General features: G+C 41.5%; 2 protein-coding genes across 6 annotated transcripts in view; one reads left to right on the top strand and one right to left on the bottom strand.

Annotated features, from left to right (window-relative positions):
* Positions 1-3,700, top strand: part of ERO1B (endoplasmic reticulum oxidoreductase 1 beta) — a 64,420-nt gene extending 60,720 nt beyond the window's left edge. For 3 of the 4 annotated variants that reach the window (XM_027094104.1, XM_027094102.1, XM_027094107.1), the window contains 2 exons: positions 452-508; positions 3,363-3,700. In XM_027094104.1, the coding sequence (XP_026949905.1) occupies positions 452-508; positions 3,363-3,372 (67 nt within the window). In that variant the 3' untranslated portion in view covers positions 3,373-3,700. The remainder of the gene's footprint in view (positions 1-451; positions 509-3,362) is intronic. The other variant, XM_027094106.1, reaches the window with a different exon arrangement.
* Positions 3,701-8,812: 5,112 nt separating this feature from the next.
* Positions 8,813-25,948, bottom strand: part of GPR137B (G protein-coupled receptor 137B) — a 52,262-nt gene continuing 35,126 nt past the window's right edge. The window contains exons 3-8 of one of the 2 annotated variants that reach the window (XR_003430252.1): positions 24,567-24,789; positions 21,587-21,736; positions 19,038-19,166; positions 13,596-13,720; positions 11,224-11,549; positions 8,813-11,019 (exon numbers count right to left, since the gene is read on the bottom strand). Coding sequence is in view for 1 of the 2 variants with exons in the window: in XM_027094108.1 (XP_026949909.1) it covers positions 11,438-11,549; positions 13,596-13,720; positions 19,038-19,166; positions 21,587-21,736; positions 24,567-24,789 (739 nt within the window). In the remaining variant the exon portion in view is untranslated. Of the gene's footprint in view, positions 11,550-13,595; positions 13,721-19,037; positions 19,167-21,586; positions 21,737-24,566; positions 24,790-25,948 lie in introns of both variants that reach the window. The other variant, XM_027094108.1, reaches the window with a different exon arrangement.

Below are 25,948 nucleotides of genomic sequence, written 5' to 3'. Positions count from 1 at the left end.
GAATAAATAGAACCTGTGCCTTTGTGTTAAAACAAATTAGTGTTTGGGTTAAAACAAACCCGTCTTTGGGGAACAACAAGAAAGAAGCGGATTTGGAGAGTAATGTGCAAAATGAATTTATAAGGGCAATGTAAATGATTTGAGATTCTTTATTGTAATGAATTATCATACCACTGTTCCCATCATTAATCCAGAATCTGTTGATAATATGAAGTAACTGGCTTCCTTTGCCCCTTCTAAACCAAGAGTAACGAACTGCAGCTCTGTTTTGTCAGTCTTTAATAATTATAGCATACGCATTTGAAAATGGAAGCTTCACTGCTTAGTGTTGTTTACAGCATTTTATTTTCGATTTTGCTTTCAAATTGTAGCCCATATAACAGCATCAATAATTTGAAATGTGTACACATCATATTAGCTGTGCTAATATGCTTTCTTTTTTCTCTTGTAGGCTTTCTACAAGTATAAAAGAGTTACAGAATTTCAAAGTCTTACTACAACACAGTAGGTAATAGAGGCTTTTATATGTCTAATTAGAGACATAAAGTGACTGTGTGAAGCCTTTTTAGTCTTGGACATTTCAGCAGAAGGAGACTAATCTTCAGACTTCAAGAATTCTGAACTCTTAAAGAGAAAATTCAAATGTTCACTTGAATATTTATGCTTCTTAATAGATTATCAATTAGAGATATTTGTAAAGGAAGTATATACTTTTAAAACATGTAAACTACACTAATTCTGTATTTAATTCCATGTGTTTCCATCTGTTGAATATTGTGCTATTCCATTTGTTTAGAATTGGCTTTGTGCTTATTCTATTCTTTGTTTCCAGCTGTCAAACTTAAATGACTATGTCTCCATCTGAATAATACTGTTAACTAGTCTATTATGGAAAAGGAGAGCTAGGGAGCAAATGTTGCTTAGGGCAGGTATCAGTGACAAAAATTCATCAGTTATTTTTAAATGTATTTTTAGCCTTGCCTAGCTCTGTGTATCACCTTCTGTAATATGGAAGTGTCAGCGTGATCAATGACCCTTTCAATGTATAGTTATAACTTAGAATCCCCAAGGCTTCGGTTTCATTGGTTGTTATTGAAGATTTTAGGTGGTTGTTGTTGTGTTTTGCTTTGGTCTAAAGGACCTGCTTCGGCAAAGGTGAATAAGTACTATCCCCATGCTACCCAGCCAGATTTCATGTGCCTGCGGTGGGCTGGCTCAAGAGGATTCTTTAGAACCTGTGAATTAGAACCTGTAAATCAGTTTCTATTGATTGTGTGTTTCTTTGCCCCTACTCCAGTTTTAGAAATTTTTGTTTAATAAACCAAAAAAATTGCATAAATACTTATTTAATAGTTTCCATCTTGATAAAATTTGAATGGAATTGTATGGATTTATAACACCAAATGAAAACACTATATACACAAAACTTACTATTTTAAAGTAAGCATTTTTAAAGGACTTTATTTCAGAATACAGTCTATGCAATGCTCTTTCAATCTGATTTTCTTTGGTAGGGTATTTAAGTAGATAAATTAATTCATACCTTCTCTAAGCTTCCCCTTTCCCCACCTTTTCTTTTTTAGTTCTTTGTATATAAATGGTACTTCATGTGACTTGTACCAACAGATGACTTCATAAGTCCTAAACTGTCATTTTTTAAACCTAGGATTTAAATATCCTTAATATTTAAAATATTGATTATTTTAAAAGGTGTTAGTATATATAATGTGATTAATTCGGAAGGTTGCATCTGTGTAGAAGTCACGCGGGTATCAGTCTTTCATGAAGTAAATAAGTGCTCTTAAACCCATATCTTATCCTGCCAAAGTCTGAATGTGTTCACTGATGATTTTTAGTGACATATTTTAACTTGTATTTAGTTGGCTTATCCCTTTTAAAAATACTTAGCCATCCCTTGGAGGTCTATGGTTTGAGGGAGTAAGATCTCACTATTTAATTATTTTCTTATTCCATTTCTAACCTTTATAGACCTGGAGTTTTCATTTTGTTGTTGACAGTGGTGGTATTTCTTTTAAGTTGAATAAAACAGGCTGACTTGGTTGGAGGCTCCTCTACTTTTTCTTTTCATTTTTAGGGATGCAAGTTATTGTCTGGTGGGAGAGGGGGACCTTCAGGTAAATTTGTCTAAAAAGTGAATATCTAAGTAATCTTGCTGGTAAATTAATAAGAATTATTCTTAGTGTTTTTCAGAGTCTAAGAAAATGTGAATGTTTTGCACTTTGTCTATTATTACTGTAAGTTTAAAAATCTTTTTGGTAGTGTCACTTCATCGTTCCCTCAGTTAAAGATAAAGGCTATTATTTAAGCTCTGTTTCCTGGAGAAGATCTTTGGTCATTTCCATTTCTTGCTTCTTTCCTTTACTGTGATTTGTTTCAAGATTAGTTACAATTGTGTATTAGAGTGAGTTCTAGGATTAAAAGATCTAGTTAGGGTAAAAAGTTCTTTTAAAGGTTTTAACAGATCTTTCACTACCAAGAAAATAAACACATGAAGTATTCTTAAGCTGAAATCTATTTGATTAACTTTATTTTACCATAAATTAGATTGTGGCGGGCAGCCTACATTTTTGTGTATGTGTGTGCTTTTCAAATGAATGTGTATGTGATAGGAATCTTTGTTTTGCGAGCCTGGTGATGTTTTATGGTCCTTGTGATATAAACTTTTTTCCAACTCACATACCTTTTTGTTGTCAAGTGATACTAGAGTACCGACTGCATTGTGAAAATGCTTGGCATTTTGTCTTTATCTCATCACCTAATTTAAAAGTCCAACACTTGATAATGTAACTTGACAGAAATGATTGTACCAGCTGATAAAGTAATGAAAAGGAAGAAAAGGAAAATATTCCTTCCTTCAATGGCATGAGTTTATTTATTTATTTTTTTTCTTAAGTGGCATCTATGTAAGTTAGAAATACTGTATATTAAAACTGATAAATTTGGGCTTCCCTGGTGGCGCAGGGGTTGAGAGTCCGCCTGCCAATGCAGGGGACACGGGTTCCTGCCCCGGTCCGGGAAGATCCCACATGCCGCGGAGCGGCTGGGCCCGTGAGCCATGGCCGCTGAGCCTGCGCGTCCGGAGCCTGTGCTCCGCAACGGGAGAGGCCACAGCAGTGAGAGGCCCGCGTACCGCAAAAAAAAAAAAAAAAAAAACTGATAAATTTAAGTGTTTCTCTTGTGTTGATTCTTAGATTATGAGGAGGATCAGACAATATTAGTAATAGTTTTTACAGTTTTGAAATCTGATAAACCCAGCGTTTTATTTTGACATTTTAACATTGTGAGTTACTCAGTACTTATAATCTCTGTACGTATATGAAACACTGTGCCATGTTTTACAGCTTTATCTAGGTGCCACTGTATATAAAAAAGGACAGCTATTTTGATCTCCGTCAGCATTGCCTTCATCTGGAAATTTGGGAACAGTTCACAGTAAACCTCTCAGCAGTTTGCAAACTGAAGTACCTGCAGAAACCATAGCTATTCACCAAAATACAGACTGGGTGCATGGTACCATGGAAATTATTTGGTAAAACAAAACAACATAGACACACACCAAATTTACGTGTACTCTAAGTAACATCTACAGGCGCAGCTTTGATTTTGAACAGAATTCCAAATAATTTGCTGTTGTACCCACCAGATTATAGAAAATGTGAATTAAATGTTTCTGCCATCTTCCTATCTTGTTCTTTTTTTTTTAACCCCCTTTTAAATGTTTCCTTTTATGAGATGAAAACTGGTTATAATTTGGGCGAAGGGAGAAACTAGTCTGTGGTTGTTTCTTTTTAAAATCATAATTGCACTCACTGGCAGCCACTGTTGAAGGGCTTTGCATGGATTTATCTTCTCAGCAACACTAGCAGGTAAGTACAATTACTTCTCTGTTTTTAAATATGAAAACTGAGGATAAGAGAGGCTAAGTAACTTATCCATAGTCGGAAATTCTAGGTTGTGGGACTAGAATTTGAAACTAGAAAGCCTGACTCTGTAGAGTCTTGGCTCAGAAGGTGGTGTATTTGTGTTAGTTTATAAATTGGCTTATTACCATTCAACTAAAAACTGGGGACTTCTGGCATCTTTTGATTGGTATTGAGTCATAAAGTTTTTTAAATATACTTATTTTATTTTTTGAAAAGGTAGTAACATTCACATGGTTCAAAAACCAAAAAATGTACAAAGCTCTACAGTGGAACGTTGTCTTTCTTGGGCCCAACTTTCCGTACTGGGCATCCTTCCCCTGCCCTCACCATCAGTAACCTCTGCGCTTGGCTGCTTATGTTTCCATCCATACATCTTTAAGGCATATACCAACAAATACAAAAAGTCTTATTTTTTCTCTCATTTTTACCCAAAGAGTGGCATCATGTACGTACTGTTTGCTTTTTATTCCCCCCACTTAGGTTTTCTTGGCAGTCTTCCCATGTCACTAGATAGCTTAATCACTTTTTTTTTTTTAGTAACTGCTTGGTATCCCATTATATGACTATGCAGTCGTTTAATTAGCCAATCTCCTATTAATGGGCATTTGGATTGTTTCCAGATATTGTATTGATGCCATTTTACACATATGTAAATACGTACTTGTAAGTCTAAATTCCCCCAAATGGAATTTTTGGGTCAAAGACCATGTGCATTCATAATTTTGAAAGATATTAGAATATTGCTCTCCACAGGGGACGGCTGTCAATTCACATGCCCACCTTCAGTTGAAGGCAGTATCTGCTCCTCCAGCCAATACCGGTGTTATTAAAAAGCTGGATTCTTGCTCTCCTAAGGTGCAAAAATTATGTATCTGTGTATTTTAGCTTGTATTTTTCCTATCACGTGTAAGGCTGACTACCTTTAATATGTTCAAGAGCCATATTTCCTTTCGTGTTCATAACTTTTACCCATCTTTCTACTGCACTGTTGATCTTATCAATTTCTAGGAGTGCTTTATTTGAGATGTTCATACTTTGACTGTAATAAGCTGTACTTTTTTTTTCTCCAGTCTATCTTTTGACTTTGCTCATGGTGGTTTAGCCATGGAGATTTCTTTGTCTTTATGCAGTCGAATTTATTGTTTTAGTGGCTTCCAGACTTCTTGATAATTAAGAAGGCCCTTTTCACTCCACAGCAATAATTCACCTATATTTTCTTCTAGAACTTATAATATGACTTTATTTTTTTAGATCTAAATTTTGACTCCTTGGAGTGTATCCTGGCATAAAGTGCAAGTTAAGGATCCAACCTAATTTTTTCCCAGACGATTACCCAGTTAATCCAGTACCATTTATCGAACAGCTCATCTTTTTTCCTCACTAGTTTGAGATGCTATGTGTATCTCATCTAAAATCCTGGGTTCTCTATTTCATGGATCTATTCACTCCTGTACCTGTACCACATTGTTTTAACTACTCAGGGCCTATGTTTTAATACCTGGTACATTGGCCCCCTCTTATCTCCCCTGCCCCCTTTCAAAATTTTTAAATGATTTTTTTTAGCTGTTCTTGTTTGTTCCATAGGAGCTTAAAAAAATAAAGTCCTTTAACATAAGAATCATGCTAAAAACTCTGCCCACCTCAGTGTTTTCTCTGGAGCGTTGCCCTTTTAACCACATAATGTGTCACTGTTCTTTTGATACTTCACCTGATAAAAATCTACTTTTTATTATCTGTTGTGTTAATCATTTCAGTATTCTAGTTGCCAGCGCCCAAACAGGTGAGAGCAAAGAGACAGAACGTGAGATGCCTGTGTAGACAGAATTTCATCTCAGTGCTTCCGTTTTAAGACCTAGTTCTCAAATCATTCTTAGAAGCTGTCTTGCTATACAATCCTTATTTCCTTTTTTACTCCATTATGGATTCTTTGTCCAAAAGTTGGATGTCTGTCAAAGATTCATAACAAAACAGGGAGGGGCCCTTAAATGAGTATTAATCTTCTAAAATTAATATGCAGTGTATAAAAGTGCAAGTGCAAGAAGTCACCTTAAAAAAGCCCCGGTGATATATACCAGAAGAAACGGGATTTGAATATTCACTCACTGTTCTAGGAGCTGGGCATATAGCAGTGAACGAAACAGACGTATCCCTGCCATCGTGTAACGTATGAATTCTATAACCTCACTAGGTTATATCTAGTTGATAGCGAGAATGCACCCAGAGGAAGACTATAGTTGACTCTTGAACAACATGGGTTTGAACTGCACGGGTCTACTTAACATGCAGATTTTCTTCAGTATATACATACTACAGTACTACGTGATGCGTGGTTGGTTGAATCTGCAGATTTAGAACCGGAGATACGGAGAGCTGATTACAAAGTTACATGTGGATTTCTGACTGCCTGGGGGTCAGCCCCCTTAACCTTCACGATGTTCAGTAATCAACTGTGTATCAGTCGAAGAGGAATAGGTAACACAGAAACCTGTCTAGTGGAGAAGGTCCCCTCGATGTGAATGAATCTTATTTGCTTGACAGTGCCATCAAGTTGTCACAAGCTGATTAAAACCGTCTACCTACCACCCCTTGGTCAGGGCAGAGTCTGCGTTCACCATGCATCGTTCTGATATCATTTAACTTTTCCGTGCGGATTTCCTTCACAGACTGTATCTCCAAATGGGTAAGTGTTCTGCTGTCCTTTAACAGGTTTTCAGTCTGCAGACCTGAAGCCCAGACTCTAGGCTAGTGAACACACCAAGGGGATAGCACACCAAGGATATACAGTAGCACAAATTGAATGGCGCTGGTAAAGCATTATTTGGTTATCCTAAACTTACCCTTTCTATACCTCAAATCAGTGCCGTCAAGGAGCACGTATGACTTGGGACTGCAAAGAAACCGGAGGGACTGTTGTAGGTTAGCAAGGGTCGTGGGAAATTGAGGGTCAGAGTCAAGAAAGGTCAGAGTGACAGGGATCAGCAGAGAAGAGAGAGATTTTGAAGCTCATACAGGCTGAAAAGAAACAGGTCATGGATCCAGCTGAAGAGAGCAGGCAGCTCATCTCTAGTTCTGACTAGGTTCTTAAAGTTCAGAGACAGAAAACATATTCTGGAGATAAAAGACTCTAATATTCTGAGTGGTAGGGCACCAGGCTCCAAAAGGACAGATCAGGTTTGGAGGCTAAAGAATGAATGCTGGCAAGGTATGATTAGTCTCTAGGTAAACGGGGTAGGTCCCAGCGACAGGTCAAGGGATAGAGATAGAGGTACGAATCCAGCTTTAGAGGAACCAGGTAGATACCATTAGGAGCTGCTGAGTCAACAGGTTTGGATCTGAGGACTTTGAAACCCCTACTTGATGACCTGGCAGCCAGTCTCAGAACCCCACACTGAATGAACCCACATCAGTGCCCAGGCCCAGAGGAGCTGAGTGACAGGTACGGGGAATGAACCCAGAGATCTAGGTTGGAGGCACACGAACATCAGCTGACTTTTAAGGTATTTTGACCCTTTGGTGCAAGGGCTCTTCATAAATACATACCTGCTAAGCGCCAAGAGTAGGGTTAATGTAAGGGTGGTGTTGTGTCCACAGGCTGGGCCCACAGACACAAGTACTGAGCCCAGGGTCTAGCACATAGTAGGTGCTCAATAAACACTGACTGAATTCCACTTCCTTATCCTCATGGTCCCTTTAAAAAAATGTTTCCTCACTTTAATCCGTTTGTTTATAGTCTTTGAGAAGAATTCCACTGTTCAGCTTGATCCTTTCCAAAAGCTCCTCCATCTGGACTATGAAGTCTTAAGTAGTAGTATGCATAGTTAGAAATGCTTCCAATTAAAAAAAATTCTCACCTATATGGAATAAAAATTAGAAATGCACATTAGATGTGTCTTTGATCAGCCCTATACTTTATCATGCAGTAATCTAAAGACACGAGAGCAAGTTTTTTTTTTTTAAAAAAACAAAGTTTCTTTATTTGGAAATCTTGATAGTTTCAAATATTTAGACCCATTTAGTTCTAATATAAGTTCATCTTTATGGTTAAAAAGTAAAAGCAATATTCTTGTAATACTATGTAAACGTAAATGAGGACCTTTTTCTCAAAGCACTTCTCACGCTCTAGGATTTACTAACACTTATTCCTTTCCTCTTAATAGGGGTTAATTGTTCAAGGCCAACAAAGAGCAGTTCTTCTGGATTTTGGTAAGAGAGAAAATTGGGGGATGCATTAGCAAGTGTGCCTGATGTAAGCAGCTAAACACAATAACCAGCATAGTCGTTAGCAGTGTGCCCGACACATTCAAGAAAGAACTGGCATAGCTAAATGTGACTGGTGTGTGTATATTTTAAGAATCAAAACCTCTTAGAGTCCACAGCTCTGTGTGTTACACTCCGGGTGTTTTAATCATCAGCCCAATTAAATGGGTTAATTGTAGAAAGGAAAAAGAGCCCCTGAAGGACATCGTACAGGCAGACCTCATTCTACTGTGCTTTACTTTATTGCACCTCAGATGCTGCATTTTCTACAAATTGAAGGTCTGAGGCAACCCTGCATTGCACAAGTCTATCGGCACCATTTTTTCAACAGCATGTGCTCACTTTGTGACTCTGGCACATTTTGGTAATTCTCCCAATATTTCAAACTTTTTTCATTATTACTATATTTGTTAAGGTGATCCATGATCTTTGCTGTTACTACTATGACTTGAAGGCTCAGATAATGGTTAACATTTTTTAGCAATATTTTTAAATTAAGGTACATACATTGCTTTTTAAGATATAATGCTACTGCACACTTCATAGACTACAGTGTAGTGTACACATAACTTTTATAGCACTGGGAAACCAAAAAAAATCATGTGATTCAGTTTATTGCAATGTTTTGCTTTATTGCAGTGATCTGGAACCAAACTGCAGTTATCTCCAAGGTCTGCCTGTACACAAATCAGTTGGAATTCTTTAGAAAATTAACTCCATAATTAACTCTGTTATGCATATTTCCAGTGGATGCACAGGAACATTCACATGCAGCCTTTTAGTGTTGAATCAGACTTAGCTAAATGATGGTACAAAATTTTCAGTGATACTGCCATACTTCCCCATACTTTTTTAATGTTCCAATTATGGGAGTTTTAATTTCATCATGTTGCCTTAAAACAAGAGGACAGTTGGGTATTTTAGAACCAGTAATCACCATTCCTTGCTTTCTCTTGGCCTTTAGTATTTCACCTAGGAGTAGCTTTGTTAGTGTACTTGGCAACACAAGTAAATTAGGAAGTTAAAGGAAATTTTAATTTTCCTTTCCACACCATACACACAACATTTCAGAGTATACGTGATCATTTACGAGAGAGAGTTTGTTACAATCAGTTTTTCATATTCTAGATATGTTTACATTACTTGTACTTTAAGGCATTACTTTTCAAAAAGGGAAGAAGAGAAAAATAGGCACTTAAAACATTTTTATCGTTTCTGATAAAAAAATAGTTCAAATAATACTAGCAGCTTAATCATAAAAATAGATTACGGCTTTTATCAGTTAATGCTGAGTATTTCAATTTTCTTGCCAATAATAATAATAAGATATTTGTATGTCATAGGATGAGTATAATAATTGCATGATGTTTTGACCTAATATTGAAGAACTGCAGTACTTCCTGAAAGCATGATTTAAAGGATTTTTAAGCATTTGCTGAGTCTGCCTTTAAATTCTTCTAAGTATCACTAACAAAGATAGTATGACAAGTAGGGTGTTCTTAAAGCTATTTAGAATAACAACTTATAATATTTTAAGGTAACCTGAATAATCAGTGCAAATTTTGCTTCAGTGTAGAATTTTCCCTGGCAGTAACTGTTTTAAATATGTGACCCAAATTCTTCCATATACTGAAAAGCAAGAATGTTGTTGTGTGTGATTATGCAGGGTGAAGGTGTTGGTACACATGAAAAACCCAATCATGACCCACTGAAAACTTGAGATCCTGATTTTTAAATACCATCAAGATAAGAGAAGCAGACTTGATCACTGTGAAATCAGTGCCCGGAGACAAGTTATTCCTGAAGGCCAAACTGGGAAGGAAGACATCAGAAATGGGTTTCATCACGTGGGCAGAACTTGCTAATATAAGTTCCTTTTCATCTGCCCCTCCCCTCTGTCCCTAGATGTGAGATTTCCTAGGCAGAGCAGAAAGATACTTTCTCTCTGGTAACAATACTTCCTCTAGTACTCCAGCCTCCCTGACAGAGCCATGTACAGTCTCCTATTATAGGCAGTTTTATAACTGCAGGCCACATATATATGTATATATATAGACTTGGAGATTTTAGAATGGCATTTATGGTTGGGGAACTAGTATTTCATGACGTGTTTCACTTAAATGAAATACTACTTACAAGCAACTGTCTGGAATGCCCTTTTACATGGCTGAGAGGCAGGACTCATGCTGTAGGATACGGCAGTGCTACTACCATTTTAAACATGCAGCTTCCAGTGGGCTGCTTTCAGAGCTACTTAAAAAGTCTTATTTTAAATATGGTTGGAAACTGTAAGAAAAATGTTAGGATTCCACATAGTCTTTTGGCTCAAGGACTCAGGGTTACCTGTTATTAAACCCCTTTTGAGAACCTCTTCGTTGTTCACTAATGAATGTTCAGTGAGCTGGGAAAGGTGCAGTCTTGAAGTCCTGAGGTAATGGGTATTAGATTCACTGGGCTAACAAACTGTGCAAAACATCTCTGAATACAGCAGAGGAAGTTTAATAGTGTAAGTCAATTCTATCAGTGTTTTTATTAACTTTATCAACTTATCACTGATGGTATACATTAGTGTCCTGTTGAAAGGAGTACTAAATTTTGGCAAAATTTAGGAGATTCTCTGAGGAACCAACCATCTATGCCTCCAACAACTCTTAAGGAGCCAATTTACGTACTATGCAGTCTGTTGACGTTCTGCTACACTGTAACTTTCAACACTGGAGCTGCAATCGACTTTCTAGATGTCAACTGTACTTAGAGTCTACCAGAATCTGAGCGATCTGAAGAGGTAAGGATTTGAGGAATACTTTAGTCCAAAAGCCTTTAAAACAAAACCAAACAAAACAAAAACCATCAGACCATATACTGTATACTTTTAAAGTGAATTATGCATAAAAGTCTGTGCAAACTACAACATATATTGCAGTAACATTCTCAAAAAATCCTAGTATATTTTAGCATTAAGTTATATAAAATACATCTTTATAAAAGTACAGATTTTTTTTGAAGTTTAAATTATACTCACTGAAACAGGCAGCCAGGCTCACTTTTTAGTACTAAAATAAGGTTTTTATCAATCTAAATTATTGCTTAGTCCTATGGAGCCATCAGAAACCTGTAACAAAGAAAAATCAAGTCCTATTTCTTAAGGAAACGTGCCCTAAAAATTCAGCTGTCATTAAATTAGTCTTTCTGAAGATTTTCAACTGAGGCATCGTCCATATAACTGTTAACTGATGCTACCCATGGCTTGGTTTGTCAGGATCCAAAGTTGAGTCTGGTTGTAAAGTCCCTACTTGAGCCAGGAAGCTGTTAGTTTGTTGTCCCCAATCATAGCAGTCCGGAGCAAAACTTGAAAAGAAAAAGAGAGATTTCAGTGACGTGCAACATTATGCTGACTGTTGATGACATGCCAATTTTAGGCGGACAGAACTAGGGTTTTGTATAAACCAGACAATCCCGAAGCTGTTGAAAGTAGCTTCTTGAAGCCCGTTTTCCCACTAAACAGTGCTGTGCACAGTGGCTGGAAGACCACCCACAAGTCACCTGAACTCTGTACAGCCCAGAAGTGTAGTGATACTGCAGCCACTCACTGTGTATAACAAGACGCTTTAGCAACAAATTGTATCTCAATCCTAATGGAGAGTATAGCTCACTACCTGTGTCTTTTTTTTTTTAACATCTTTATTGGAGTATAATTGCTTTACAGTGGTGTGTTTCTGCTTTTTAACAAAGTGAATCAGTTATACATATACATATGTCCCCATATCTCTTCTCTCTTGCGTCTCCCTCCCTCCCACCCTCCCTATCCCACCCCTCTAGGTGGTCACAAAGCACGGAGCTGATCTCCCAGTGCTATGCGGCTGCTTCCCACTAGCTATCTATTTTACATTTGGTAGTGTATATATGTCCATGCCACTCTCTCACTTTGTCCCAGCTTACCCTTCCCCCTCCCCGTGTCCTCAAGTCCATTCTCTAGTAGGTCTGTGTCTTTATTCCCGTCTTGCCCCTAGGTTCTTCATGACCTTTTTTTTCCCCTTAGATTCCATATATATGTGTTAGCATACAGTATTTGTTTTTCTCTTTCTGACTTACTTCACTCTGTATGTCAGACTCTAGGGCCATCCTACCTGTGTGTCTTTGGACAAATAACTTCTGTGCCTTGATTTAAAAAAAATTTTTTTTCCTGTGCCTCAATTTTATTATCTGTTAGAATGGGAGTAATATTGGTAACTACCTTGTTGGGCTTTTGTGAGTTAATACCTGTAAAATGTTTATAACAGAATGTTTGTTACTATACAGTTAGCTCTCAATAATGTACATTATTGTTGTTTTATCATTATTTTCCTCTGTGTAATGGAAAGGGGATCTTTTCTTCTTCCACAGAGGCAGTGAGGGCACCCTCAGCTGTGTCTCTTCCGGCACGTGAGAGGTTAGGGCTGCTCCAGCAGGTTATAGAGGGACATACATAGCGAACAGGCAATGCCGTGGGGACTGGAGAAGAGAACAGTTTTAGGGAAGAGAGATGGGACACCTTTTGACCTCAAAGGCCTGGAGTTCACTGACTCCTTTCCCAATTATCTGTGTTCTTTACACCTGCTGGCTGGGTGGACTGTTCTTTTTTCCCCAGCACTATATTTTATTCTATCGTCTGACCAGGATTTCTCTGCTCCCTGATCCACTGAGAAAGCAAGGTATTCTCCCAGCTTTTTCTGACCCTATAACAAGGACTCCTTTCAGACCTCTTTTAAGGTTTTCTAAGGATTTTACTGTAGTAGTAAAGAGCAGAAAAGCAAGCATATCTTTATCATTTTGCCCCAGGGGGAAAAAGAATTTACCTTAATATGTAACGGTAGGTCTTTAAATTCACAAAGCGTTTCATAAGATAAGCTTTCACTTCTAAAAAACACTCAGCCTGAAGCTACCCTTTCACAGGAACAGTCCAGGGGTCCTGGGAGGACGGGCAGAGTGAAGAGAGGAGCCTGGCAAGCACTAGGTCAGCCCTTTCTGCCCCTCTCACCCCTGCTGGCCTTGAAGTCCCAGATTCACAGGTTGAAAGAAGGGATAGGATGATCGCTGAGCAGTGGAGTGTGGCTGAAGCGTCCCTGGGCTGAAGAGTGGGAAGGGAATCCAGTAACTACCCCACCTCCTGTTTGCAGACCACGACCGACCATGGCCTTGGCAGAGGTCGCAAAGCGCATGATCTCAGGAGGTGGGTCTCGACTCTGGTTGCAGTAAGTCTTACTACTCAGATGCTTCCCCTCCTTTTTCTGTTGGCCTCACCCTACCTCCAGCTCTGGGGTTTGATGCAGGCATTTCCGTTTAGTTTGAATCCATTTCATTGGCTCGGCCCTCAGCCTCCTAACCACGCCCCTCCAGCATGAACTAGGGTCTTACCTTCCCTGAAGTCCCTGAGGGGTAATGTTCCAGGCAAGGTCATCATCACTGTCATATCTTCGAGGGTTGTCAAAGAAATAAGATCTGGGACCAAATCCATGGCTGGGGACCATTCCAGGGTTGGTCTACAAAGACAGTGTAATGGTTCAGTGTACTTTCAGACACTGTGCCTTGCACGAGGCAAAGATAAATAACATCTCTTTCTTGCAAGAGACTAAAGATGCTCTATCCACCTGGATGGAAGCACTTGTAGCTGGAGTGTTCATTTCAGTTACTGTGTAATTTAAGAGGTATTAACTTTTTCTCATCAGTATGGACAAAATCTTCTTTCAGAGTTCTGCTTGCAGCAGTGAATGATCACCGTTTTAATCTCTTACAGAAAAATCAGACAATACCCGAATCAGCCGAACTAGACAGTCCCAAATTAGATACAAACCTGTATAATGATGTGGGCATTCACAACAAATTAAAATAATGAAATGATGAAATTTTGAGAGAGTTTCTTATCCAGTTTCTATAATCTGCCTCTCCTGTTTCTGTCCCCAAGCTGAGTTCACCTCTCAAAAAAAATTACAGTTGTCCACAGGGGACTGATTCTAGGACATCCCCCCCACAGATACCAAAATCCGAGGACGCTCAAGTCCCTAATATAAAATGATATAGTACAGTCAGGCCTCTGTATATGCGGATTTCGCGTTTGTGGATTCAACCTGGCATAAAATCCCACGTTTGACATCTTTGTACGTATCATTAGTGGTCTTTTTTTTTGGCCACACGGTGCAGCATGTGGGATCTTAGTTCCCCGATCGGAAACTGAACCCGCACTCCCTTCAGTGGAAGCACGGAGTCTTAACCACTGGACCACCAGGGAAGTCCCTAGTGGTCTATTTAAAAGTTAACCAATAGAGTATGAAAAAAGGTTATTATAGGATGGATATCTATATGTGAATTTCTGCTTTTCTAAGACTCACCTAGCCAAACATAGGAAGCAAAGCGGAACTTATACAAGGTGGGACACCTTCAAATTTACTGTTTATAGCAGTTCAAGAATGTCTGTACAAAGAATGAAGTTGGACCCTTACCTCACACATAAACAAAAAGTAACTCAAAATAGATCAAAGACCTAAACGAAAGAGTAAAAATTATAAAACTCTTAAAATATAGGGGCAAATCTTCATGACCTACAATTTAGCAAAGGATTCTTAGATATGACACCAAAAACATGAGCAACAAACCAAAAAAACAGATAAACTGGGCTTCAAAATTAAAAACGTTTTTCTGTCAAAAGACCATCAAGTGAAAAGACAGCCACAGAATGAGAAAATATTTGCAAATCACATATCTTTACAAGGGACATATCTAAAATATATAAAGGACTCATAACTCAATGGTAAAAAGACAACTCAATTTAAAAGTGGGCAGGGAATTCCCTGGTGGTCCAGTGGTTAGGACTCTGCACTCACTGCTAAGCACCCAGGTTCAATCCCTGGTTGGGGAACGAAGATCCCACAAGCCATGCACTGCAGCCAAAGAAAAATAAATTTTTTAAAAAGTGGGCAAAATATCTGAATAGACATTTTTCCAAGGAAGATATACAAATGGCCCATAAGTACATAAAAAATGCTTGACACATCATTAGTCATCAGGGAAATACAAATCAAAAGCCACAGTGAGATCTCTATCAGGGCATCCTGAATCAGAAAGATAGATAACAGGGGCTTCCCTGGTGGCGCAGTGGTTGAGAGTCCGCTTGCTGATGCAGGGGACACGGGTTTGTGCCCCGGTCTGGAAGGGTCCCACATGCCACGGAGCAGCTGGGCCCGTGAGCCATGGCCGCTGAGCCTGTGCGTCTGGAGCCTGTGCTCCGCAACAGGAGAGGCCACAACAGTGAGAGGCCTGTGTACTGCAAAAAAAAAAAAAAAAAAGAATCCGCCTGCCAATGCAGGGGACATGGGTTCGAGCCCTGGTCTGGGAAGATCCCACATGCCGTGGAGCAACTAAGCCCGTGTGCCACAACTACTGAGCCTGTGTGCCACAACTACTGAAGCCCATGCGCCTAGAGCCCATGCTCCGCAACAAGAGAAGCCACTGCAATGAGAAGCCCGTGCACCGCAATGAAGAGTAGCCCCCGCTCACCGCAACTAGAGAAAGCCCACGTGCAGCAACGAAGACCCAACACAGCCAAAAATAAATTTTTTTTTTAAAAAGGGATGAAAGACTTGAAACCATAAAACTCCTAGAAAAAACATAGGCAATAACGTCCTTGACATCAGTCTTGACGATTTTTGGATCTGACTCCAAAAGCAAAGGAAATAAAAGCAAAAATATACAAGTGGGACTACATGAAACCAGAAAGCTTCTGCACACCAGAGGAAACCATCAACAAAATGAAAAAGCAACCTACTGAATGGTAGAAAATATTGGCAAATCCTAGATCTGATAAGGGGTTGATATACAAAATATATAAAGAACTCATACAACTCAATAGCAAAACAAAAAAACCCACCACAATCTGATTTTAAAATGAGCAGAGGATATGAACATTCTTCCAAAGAAGATGGCCAACTGGTTACATGAAAAGATGCTCAATGTCGTTAATGATCAGGGAAATAAAAATCAAAACCACAATCAGTATCTCTGCATACCTGTCAGAATGGCTATAATCAAAAAAAAAAAAAAAAAGTGTTGGCAAGGATGTGGAGGAAAGGGAATCCTTGAATCCACGTGCACTGCTGGGTGGGAATGTAAATTGGTGCAGCCACTATGGAGGTTCCTAAAAAAATTAAAAACAGAACTACCACGATCCAGCAATTTCTCTTCTGCATATTTATCTGGAGAAAACGAAAACACTAATTCAAAAAGATATATATACCCCCATGTTCGCTGCAGCATTATTTACAATAGCCAAGATGTGGGAACAACCCAAGTGTCCACCAATGCATGGATGGATAAAGAAAATGTGATAACACACACACTAGAAATATTCAGCCATAAAAAGAATGAAATCTCCTGGTAAACCATAATGAAAAAGAATACATATATGTATAACTGAGTCACTGCTGTACAGCAGAAATTAACACAACATTGTAAATCAACTACACTTCAATAAAATTAAAAAAAAAAAAGAATGAAATCTTGCCATTTGCAAAAATATGGTTGGACTTTGAGGGCATTATGTTGTGAAATAAGTCAACTAGAAAAAGAAGAAGGTCAATACCATATGATCTCACTTATATGTGGAATCTAAAAACAAAGAAACCCCAAGCTCACAAATACAGAGAACAGACTAGTGGTTGCCTGAGGTTGGAGGTGGGTGAAATGGGTGAAGAAAGTCAAGATACAAACTCCCAGTTATGAAATGAGTAAGTCATGGGGATCCAGGTACAACATGGTGACTATAGTTAATACTGTATTGCATATGTGAAATTAGTTATAAGAATGGATCTTGAAAGTTCCTACTGCAAGAAAAAAAATTGATAAGCTATGTGTGGTGACACATTAGTTGGACGTACTGTGGTGATCATTTTGAAATATATATAAATATCAAATCGTTACACTGTAAACTAAAACGAATATAATGTTATATCCGTTATACCTCAATAAAAACAAAACAACAAATAATAATGTAACAGTGTAAAACGTCTTGACGCCAAAAAGTTTGGGAACCACTGCTCTAGATAATACCCTAAACAGTAAATATATTCAAACACAATAGCCAAGTAACTCTATACACATACACACAGAGTGTGTTAAGGCTGACACGTTTCCCTGGACAATGAGACCTAAGAGTACAAATGAGACTATCCCTAATATTCTGTATTCACTTAATAAAATAGTACTTTGAAACTCAACCAGGATGATTCTTTATACTATTTCTTTTTTTTTTGCAGTACACGGGCCTCTCACTGCTGTGGCCTCTCCCGTTGAGGAGCACAGGCTCCGGACGCGCAGGCTCAGCGGCCATGGCTCATGGGCCCAGCCGCTCCGCGGCATGTGGGATCTTCCCGGACCGGGGCACGAACCCGCGTCCCCTGCATCGGCAGGCAGACTCTCAACCACTGTGCCACCAGGGAAGCCCCTTTTTCTTTCATTTTAATCAACAGAGATGTGATGGAAAGAACATTAAATATCAAGAGAAAAAAAATAGTACTTTGAACAACGGTCTTTCACCCCTTAGGACTCAGATGTGTACTCTCTCCTTCAGGCTGCCTTGGGTTTAGGGAGTGTAGTTCCTAAGCCTCTGTCACACTGGTGAGAAGGCCCATGGAGCCGAGGAGAAGCACAGTGAGCACGGGGATGTTTGTTAAGAGGCTCTTTCCAGAAAGCTTCAACTGTCTGTCTTCAGAGAAGGAAAGAAAACAAGGCACTAGACTCTGGCCTGGAGTCCCCTGCCCACCTTCCCCATGTTTCTCTGCCACTGATGGGGAAGCATTTGGGTCTGACTTTACAGAAGCCTCCAGGTGTTCCCAATGCCAGTAAAGGTCAGACAGAGCACAGAACTGCTGTCCTGAAGCTGAAAATAATAAAAGGCGAGGAAACTGACTCTCAGATCTAGAAAACAGTGCCCACACACTCTGTCTTCAAGGGCCCATTGGTCAGGCTGTGCTTCTCCACTACCCACCCTGCTCCAGTATGGCTTTTTTTTTTTTTTTTTTTCCCTATTCCTGGCTCACTAGTGACTATCCAGAGATGAATAAGAAAACAAAACAAAAGACAAGATAAAACACAAAACAGGTTAGTTACTGTATCTATGCTTTCCCTGCCACCCACACTTTGCTTCCATTGGCCAAAAACCGTTCACTATACTTTTCTGTGGGCTTCACAGATGAGTGATTCAAAATCCTACCACTAGTTCCTATGGATGGGATAATTCAGGGAGCAAAGCTTCTGGGAGCCTCCCCACTCCACCGGGTTTGGCATTTTTCTGCCCCGCCCCCATAAAGACATTTATATGAAGCTGGTTGAGCAGAAACGTGACCAAATTGGGGGAGTGACTTTAGCATTCTTCACAATAAGGTTGTATCTCCCCATCACTCCACCCCCTAATCACCAACCAGCACAACACAGGGGTGAAGAGCTGAACTACCATTCTCTATTTTCCTTTGCTAAAATAAAGCTTCTACCTTTGGTTCACAGCAAGTCAAGGCTCAAATACTAGTGAGGTGGCTGTTTCATTAGAATAAAAAGTTAATCACTATCTCCAGGCCTCAAGATGCAACTTAAATTTTTTTTTTTTGTAAAATAAAGCTAAACTGAAAAAAAAATTTCCCTCAAAAGATAATTAAGGGAAAAGAAAGTCTCAATTAAATAGACAAGGAACTTTTCATATCAGAATAGGATGGAAGAGGCTCTCTATTGAAAAATCTAAGAAAAAATTCCAACTGTATGCTTTGTGATTAGAATTAGGAGATGTTTTCTGCAAATACAAAGTGGTTTACTTACAAGGTCCTTCGCAGAATTTCTAACTCGAAAGAAGTAGACCACTAAGGTGGTAGGTAAGAGTTCCCACACAAAGAGGACCACTCCGAATACTATGTATCCGGCATCTCCCAGCTGATTCTTCAAGTCTGCCTGTTGAAAAGAGAAGAAAATAAGAGAGTCGCTAGGTTGAGGGCAGAGGAAATAAGTTTGATTCGATTCTTTCTAACATGACAGAGACTAATAATCTAATACAGTGTAATTTTTTCCCCCAAAAATGTGCACCTTGAAATCAGGTACTACTAATGGTCCAGACCTCAGGTGGGGAGTTATTTAAACCAGACAGGATAGATAATTATCTTCTTCAAAATATTCAAAGACAGATACTGCCAATCTCTGAGGTTTTATTCCTTCACCCTCCAAGAATCTTCCTTACATCCAAATTAAGTCTCCAAGCTGATTTTCTTTTCTTCAACAACTGAGTAATGAGAATGCTCTGTTGCCTTCTCGCGATTCTTAAGAGCAGCGTATCATGTGTTACCCTTGGTCTCATCCTTGGGATGAACGTGTCAGTTTTTAAACTTCTCTTCACATTAACCACATCCTATGATTAATCCTTTAAAGCTTTACTGCAGGCTAGATTGTCTAGAAAAAAATTCTCTGAGTCCAGGATGTTTACCTGCCGGACCCGTGAGATGGCTGAGTGGATGTGGCGTAGCAGTGCTGTCCTCTCTGTAGGGCAGAGGGAAGGTGTGTGAGGTTGTCTCTGGGCAAGTCGATCAGAAAGGCCATCATTTCAAAGGAAGACTGCACCAGCATCAAACCATAGGGGCCAATCCCCTGAACGGAATCCTTTTGCCTTCTCTACTACATCGCGTGTAAAGTACAGTAACCGAACCAATCATGCTCTCCTTCGGAAAGATCACTCTCACACTCTGCATCTCAAATTCTACTTACATGTCTCAAAAGTGTGTTGTGTGTGCTTCTTCCATTCTACATAAATAACCCGCAACTCGGGGCCGTCTGTTTTGCTTGCTGCTAGATCATTTTGGTGGCAACACATAGATCTAGATATGTATAAATAAATAGATATCCCCAAAACAACAGAATTTTTTAAATTGTGGTATTTTAAGTTCGTTATAATTATAAGCTCTTAATTGAAAGAAACGTTGAAATAATTATTTTGTTTTAAAACCAAATCTCTGTTGTTTAATGGGGACAGAGTCTCAGTTTGGGAAGATGAAGAGGTTCTGGAGATGGACGGTGGTGATGGCTGCACAAGAGTGTCAGTGCACTGAATGCCTCTGAACTGGACACTTACGGATGATTAAAACGGTCGATTGTGTTGTATATTTTACCACAATAAAAATCCTCGATGTATTATGAGTAAGTTTCTAGTTTATCATTGTTGAACGCTTAGATCTTTGTGTGTTTGATTTCTCACAACAGGACAGAGCTTCAGCAGTGCTTTGCCCACCTTCCCCCCATCCTATATTTGTGCTGCTCGTTTGGGTGAGGGGCGGCGGTGTTCATTGTGGCGGTTTTTATCCTTTCTAATTATAACATCTTGCATGTGCCTCTTCTGGATTTCATCTTGTCCTCACAGTTTTAACTTATCATGGTCATTTTATTCTCTCCTCCAGAGTCACAATTCAGTGCAAGGTTTGAGCACTGTTGGGATTTTAGAAGTGGATTTGTCTAGAGTTGGGTATTCAGTGTTTTTCCAGGAACATCTCAGGAGCGTTAGCCATTCAATCCAATAGACTCCTACTACAGACGTTTCTGTTTCTTTGTTGTAATGGCTTATCTGCGTGGCTCTTTTCCTCAGCAGACACAAACTCCTACTGGGAGGCTTAGGTCTGTCCTTTTTTGTGTCCCCAGCACTTTGCCCAGGGCTGGAGACAAAGAATCGATATTTCTCAAATGAGAGAACACTAATTCTCATTCTTTTTTATTTTGAGCTTTTGTGAAGATGGATGCCATATTATATTTCACTACCTTTGTTAATTTGTTTTATAATTTATGAATTTCTAGAATACATTATAAAAAAGAAAGAGTTTCATATTGGGATATAAAATGGGCTCTTACTAACACCTTAATATTCTTGGTCACGTTTGTCTAGATTTCCTCAAATGCTATTAGTTTACATGCTCCATTAAAAACAACTTCATAATTTTATGTATTTTCTGAAACCTGGATACAATTTGTTTTTACCTTTGCAAATTTCACCCTTTAATAACATCATATTACATTTATATGAAAGCACTTAAAAAATTTAAGTACTGCTTGACAAAAGCCCCAGAAAGTTGAAAGGAGAAGTGTGTGTGTGTGTGTGTGTGTGTGTGTGTGTGTGTGTGTGTTTCCTAGTTTTCTCAGAAGACATGTGAGCTGGAACAAGGCAGGAACTATGATCCCACTTTACAGGTGAGGGTGCAGACACCACCCAGGTAAGTGATTCTCAAGGTCACCCAGCTATTTAGCGGCAGAATCAAGGAGCTTACACCTCTCTGCCACGTGGGATGCTGCAAAGCAAAGAGCCACCGATCAGGTGGCCCTCGTCGGCGCCCACTGACCTGGTCTGACACATTGTACCAGTCGTAATCAAAGGAATGGACATTCTTGCTCTGCGAAAACGACAGGATGAACAGGTTGTAGCAGGCTCGGGAGGCGTAGAGCAGGATGACGGTCACACCGACAGCAGTCACCTGACACACGGAGGAGCCCTGGAAGAGAAGGAGCCATGAGGGGGGCGCCCGTTCCGGGCCCAGGACCCCAGCCCCCTCCCAGAACACGGGCTGTGTTCGGACCTGCTAGACCTTCGATCTCAGAGGCACTGCCGTCTCCTCCAAGCTTCTCCTCCACCCTCAGACCTTAAACCCAACTGCAAACCTCACCTCACACCACACCCATCCCAAACTTCAAATTATCTTCATAGAGATGCTTCAAAACCTGGGACTTGATCTGGAGATGCCTGAAAACAGGACCATTTGCCTAAGGCCTAGGTTTGGAAGAACAAGAAAGTCAGATGGCTTATTTGGTTAAATCTCTAAATGCTGCTGGCTCAGCTCCAAGGACCCTCTCAGCTTATGAGTCCAGCGCCCGGCCCCTGGCTTGAGGACAACAAAACCACCTCAGAGGGATGGCGGCTGGCAGACAGCGCTGCTGTGGACAGTGGCTCTGGGCGGTGAGCACTTCCTCAAGACCCAGCATCCTCTAGGCGGGAGTGCTGGAGTCCCCACGTGACTCAGGGCTTGCAATTCTGTGAAAATGCGTCATCTGTGCCCCCATTTACGAAGTTTCAATTTCCAAAGTCAGATGACCCCTGGCTAGAAACGGTTAACTAAAAACCTGAAACCGATTTTTGAGTTTTGTGTTTGAAAGTCATTAACTAAATCTAAGCTAGTGTTTTATTTTGCCAGTGGTAGTTTATTATTAGCTTGTTTGCCATAGGGGTCATCTAAACGGTACTTCGACAATCTAAAATGTGACCCCTCCTATAAAAATCACAATCCTGTCTTTAAAAAGCCTTCGCTAGCCCTTATGCACGAGACACTATAAATAGTAAATAGTAAAGTCAGGCAAAGTGACGTCTAAAATTTGCCGACTTTTCTCAATCAGAAAACGACGGTGCCACAGTAACTTCTGGGATTCGGGAAGAGTTCAGTCACATCACAGGACGCCCTGATGAAGGCTTTGTATTTTTGAAGTTGGAGGCGCAGACTTTAACCTACTGATCACTCCTGAAGACACAGGATCGTGGAAGGCACGGTTGTTCAAGTCTTCAGACCAAAGATGTTACAGCCACACGGGCTGCGAGGCAAGGAAGGCAGGGGGGTGCCCCGGGGCACAGCATCACTGAATTTCCGAAGCAGAAGAGCTGTGAAATCACTCAACTGCTTTACACATGAGAAAACCCAGGCTCCGTGGGGCGACAGGCTGGTGGGCCTGGGGTCCCGCGGCCAGCCAGAGCCCAGGGCGTCTCTCCTGACCTCCACTCGCCACCAGCCTTCTCAATGAGGGAGAGTCGGGGACCAGGCTGGTGAGGGGCACCTCAGAACCCCTGCTCCAGGCAGCAGACCTGCCCCTCTTTGTTTGTTTGTTTTTTTGCGGTACGCGGGCCTCTCACTGCTGTGGCCTCTCCCGTTGCGGAGCACAGGCTCCGGACGCGCAGGCTCAGCGGCCATGGCTCACGGGCCCAGCCGCTTCGCAGCATGTGGGATCTTCCCGGACCGGGGCACGAACCCGCGTCCCCTGCATCGGCAGGCGAACTCTCAACCACTGCGCCACTAGGGAAGCCCCCCTCTTTGTAACTCTGGGGGAAGAAAAGGAGAAGACAGGAACCCTAGAGTGGGAGGCACAGCAGCTAAACAAGAGGACAGGCAGGAGCTGCCCTCTCCCAGTGTACGGTCAGCCCACTCAGGGTGGCTGTTCTCTTGCCCTCTGTCCATCCCCTGCCTGACCAGGGCCCGCTTCACCTACACCTACTCACAGGGCTGACCTGCCTACATACTTGCTCCCAGGGCCCAGCTGGTGATTGTTCTTATCAAGGGGGCGGTGAGGGGCGGGCCCCTCTGCTGGTTTCCCTGGTAACTAAGGAGCCCACCGGATGTCAATCCCCCACCTTAACTGGTAATCTCTCCTTCCCCCGCCCCGGGAGCGAAGACCGCCACCAAGTCCTGCCTGCCGTCCACTGCACTCGGTGGGGTGTTTCTGCAGGACCTTGCTTCACACGTGTAAGCTCCCCCATCTATTAAACCACTGATGTCTCTGTTGCTGACTCCGGGCTCTTTCTTTGGTCTTGAAGCTGGTTATGCACAGGGATTGCAGGTCTGTGGGCTGCAGCCCAACACACAGCGTGTCTGGCTCCATCTCTGAACTGTCACCATGAAAGGCCTGATGTCCTGAACCCCGGGAGCAGTTCCCACTCTTAAGGGGGACCCCCTTATGGGCACAGCCAAGGCAGGGGTGAGCGTGGATCTGAGTCTCCCTGCACTACGACAGGGTGGTAGAGAGGAGAGACCCCAGACCCCGGAGCCAGGCTGCGGAGACCAAATCTTGGCTCTGCATCTCCTGGCTGTGTAACCCAGGGCAAGCCTCTGACCTCTTTTTGCCTCAGTTTCCCTATCTATCAAGTGAGTGATACCTACTCCCATAGAGTTGTGAGGGTTACAGTCGTTTCCACATGCAGAGCGCTTATAAAAGTGCCGGGAACGCAGGGAACACTAGGTGTGTGTTTCTATTAATATTAGTGGCACAATCAATGCCACTGGTCCTTTAAAATGTCACTTAAACCACTGTATCCATAAACCAGAGTCTTAGCTCTCTGCCAGTAACTCTGCACACCCCCATACGCCACAAGCCACCCAGAGCCAACTCTTCTCACATACAAAATTCAAGGAACTACAAGGCTCCCTGTTTTGGCAACCACAACCTGGCTCATCATTTGCAGGAGGTCAGGTGCGAGAGGCATTGGTTGAGTTCTGTTTGCAAACCAGGGAACTCTTCTGAGAACCAGGGGGAACCAGCAGGATCTCGACCACATGTCCACCTTACCTTAGACTCCAAGTAAATGTTGGCTAAGGACATCTTGGAGATTTTGTAGAGACAGATGGACAGGGAGACGGCACACAGCACGAAGAGCGAGTCGTTGATGGCCACACGCACGGAGACGATCCCTTTCCTCTCCCAGGTGCCCGTCTTCACCAGCACTGCACAGGTTAAATTCACCAGCAGGAAAACGAGGCTGATGAAGAGCGAGGCCAGGTAGAGGGGTAACCTGGGAAGGACCAGAGAAGAGACTGAAGGCATCCTTCCACGCATGCTGCCCGTACATTCTAGACCAATCCACAAGGAAACTGATTTTTTTTTTTGGTTAAATGCTAGAAGCAGAACATGCCAAAGTTAACACTTAAGAGCTCAGAGTTTGAGGCTGGTAGATGCAAACGATTACATTTAGAATGGATAAACAACAAAGTCCTACTGTAGAGCACAGGGAACTATATTCAATATCCTGTGATAAACCATAATGGGAAAGAATATTAAAAAAATGTATATGTGTATAACTGAGCCACTTTGCTGTACAGCTGAGATCGGCACAACATTGTACATCAACTATATTTCAATTAAAATCAAAAAAAAGAAAAAAAAAAGAGCTCGGTCTTTGGAGGGTTCCCAATCTAAAAGATGAATCAACTACAAACTGTGCTCTCAGGAAGGTCCTTTACCCGAGCCCCGCTTCCCCTGTCCCTGGGAGGCTGTGAGGATCAGAGGGGTGTGGGGTGTATGTACATGGGCTGATGCACCCGCTACTCACAAGGATGCAGAGAGCAGAGCCGGGCTCAGAGGCAGTATGGGTTTCGGGGAGAGCGGGAAGCATCCTGCACTCTGAGAACCTGGGCAAGATCGCCCTGGGTGAGCCTCAGTGTCACCATCCGAAAGCAGACTAAATAATACCCACCTTGCTGGCTGTTTCTGCAGATCAAGCAAGATAATGCTTAAAAAGGATTTTAGGGAATTCCCTGGTGGTCCACTGGTTAGGGCTCTGCGCTTTCACTGCCGAGGGCCAGGGTTGCACCCCTGGTAGGGGAAGTAAGATCCTGCAAGTGGCGCAGCCGAAAAAGAAAGGGTTTTACCACACCCCCCCCCCAAAGTCATCGAGTCTGGGCAGCACCCCCTTTTGCGTGGGAACACTCACTAGTGGACAGTCTGCAGTGAGTAAGCCTCAGCCTCAGCACCTTCCCTGGGCCGGAAGGGGACAGGCTATGCCACTGGCCGTTTTTTGTTTTTTTTTGCGGTACGCGGGCCTCTCACTGTTGTGGCCTCTCCCGTTGCGGAGCACAGGCTCCGGACACACAGGTTCAGCGGCCATGGCTCACAGGCCCAGCCGCTCCACGGCATGTGGGATCTTCCCAGACCGGGGCACGAACCCGTGTCCC

The sequence above is a fragment of the Aethalodelphis obliquidens genome, unplaced genomic scaffold, assembly GCF_003676395.1.
Source record: "Aethalodelphis obliquidens isolate GAN/ISIS:26980383/991018 unplaced genomic scaffold, ASM367639v1 scaffold87, whole genome shotgun sequence".
Lineage (NCBI taxonomy): Eukaryota > Metazoa > Chordata > Mammalia > Artiodactyla > Delphinidae > Aethalodelphis > Aethalodelphis obliquidens.
Note: the sequence above shows the minus strand (reverse complement) of the source record. Positions and strands in the feature narration are given on the sequence as shown.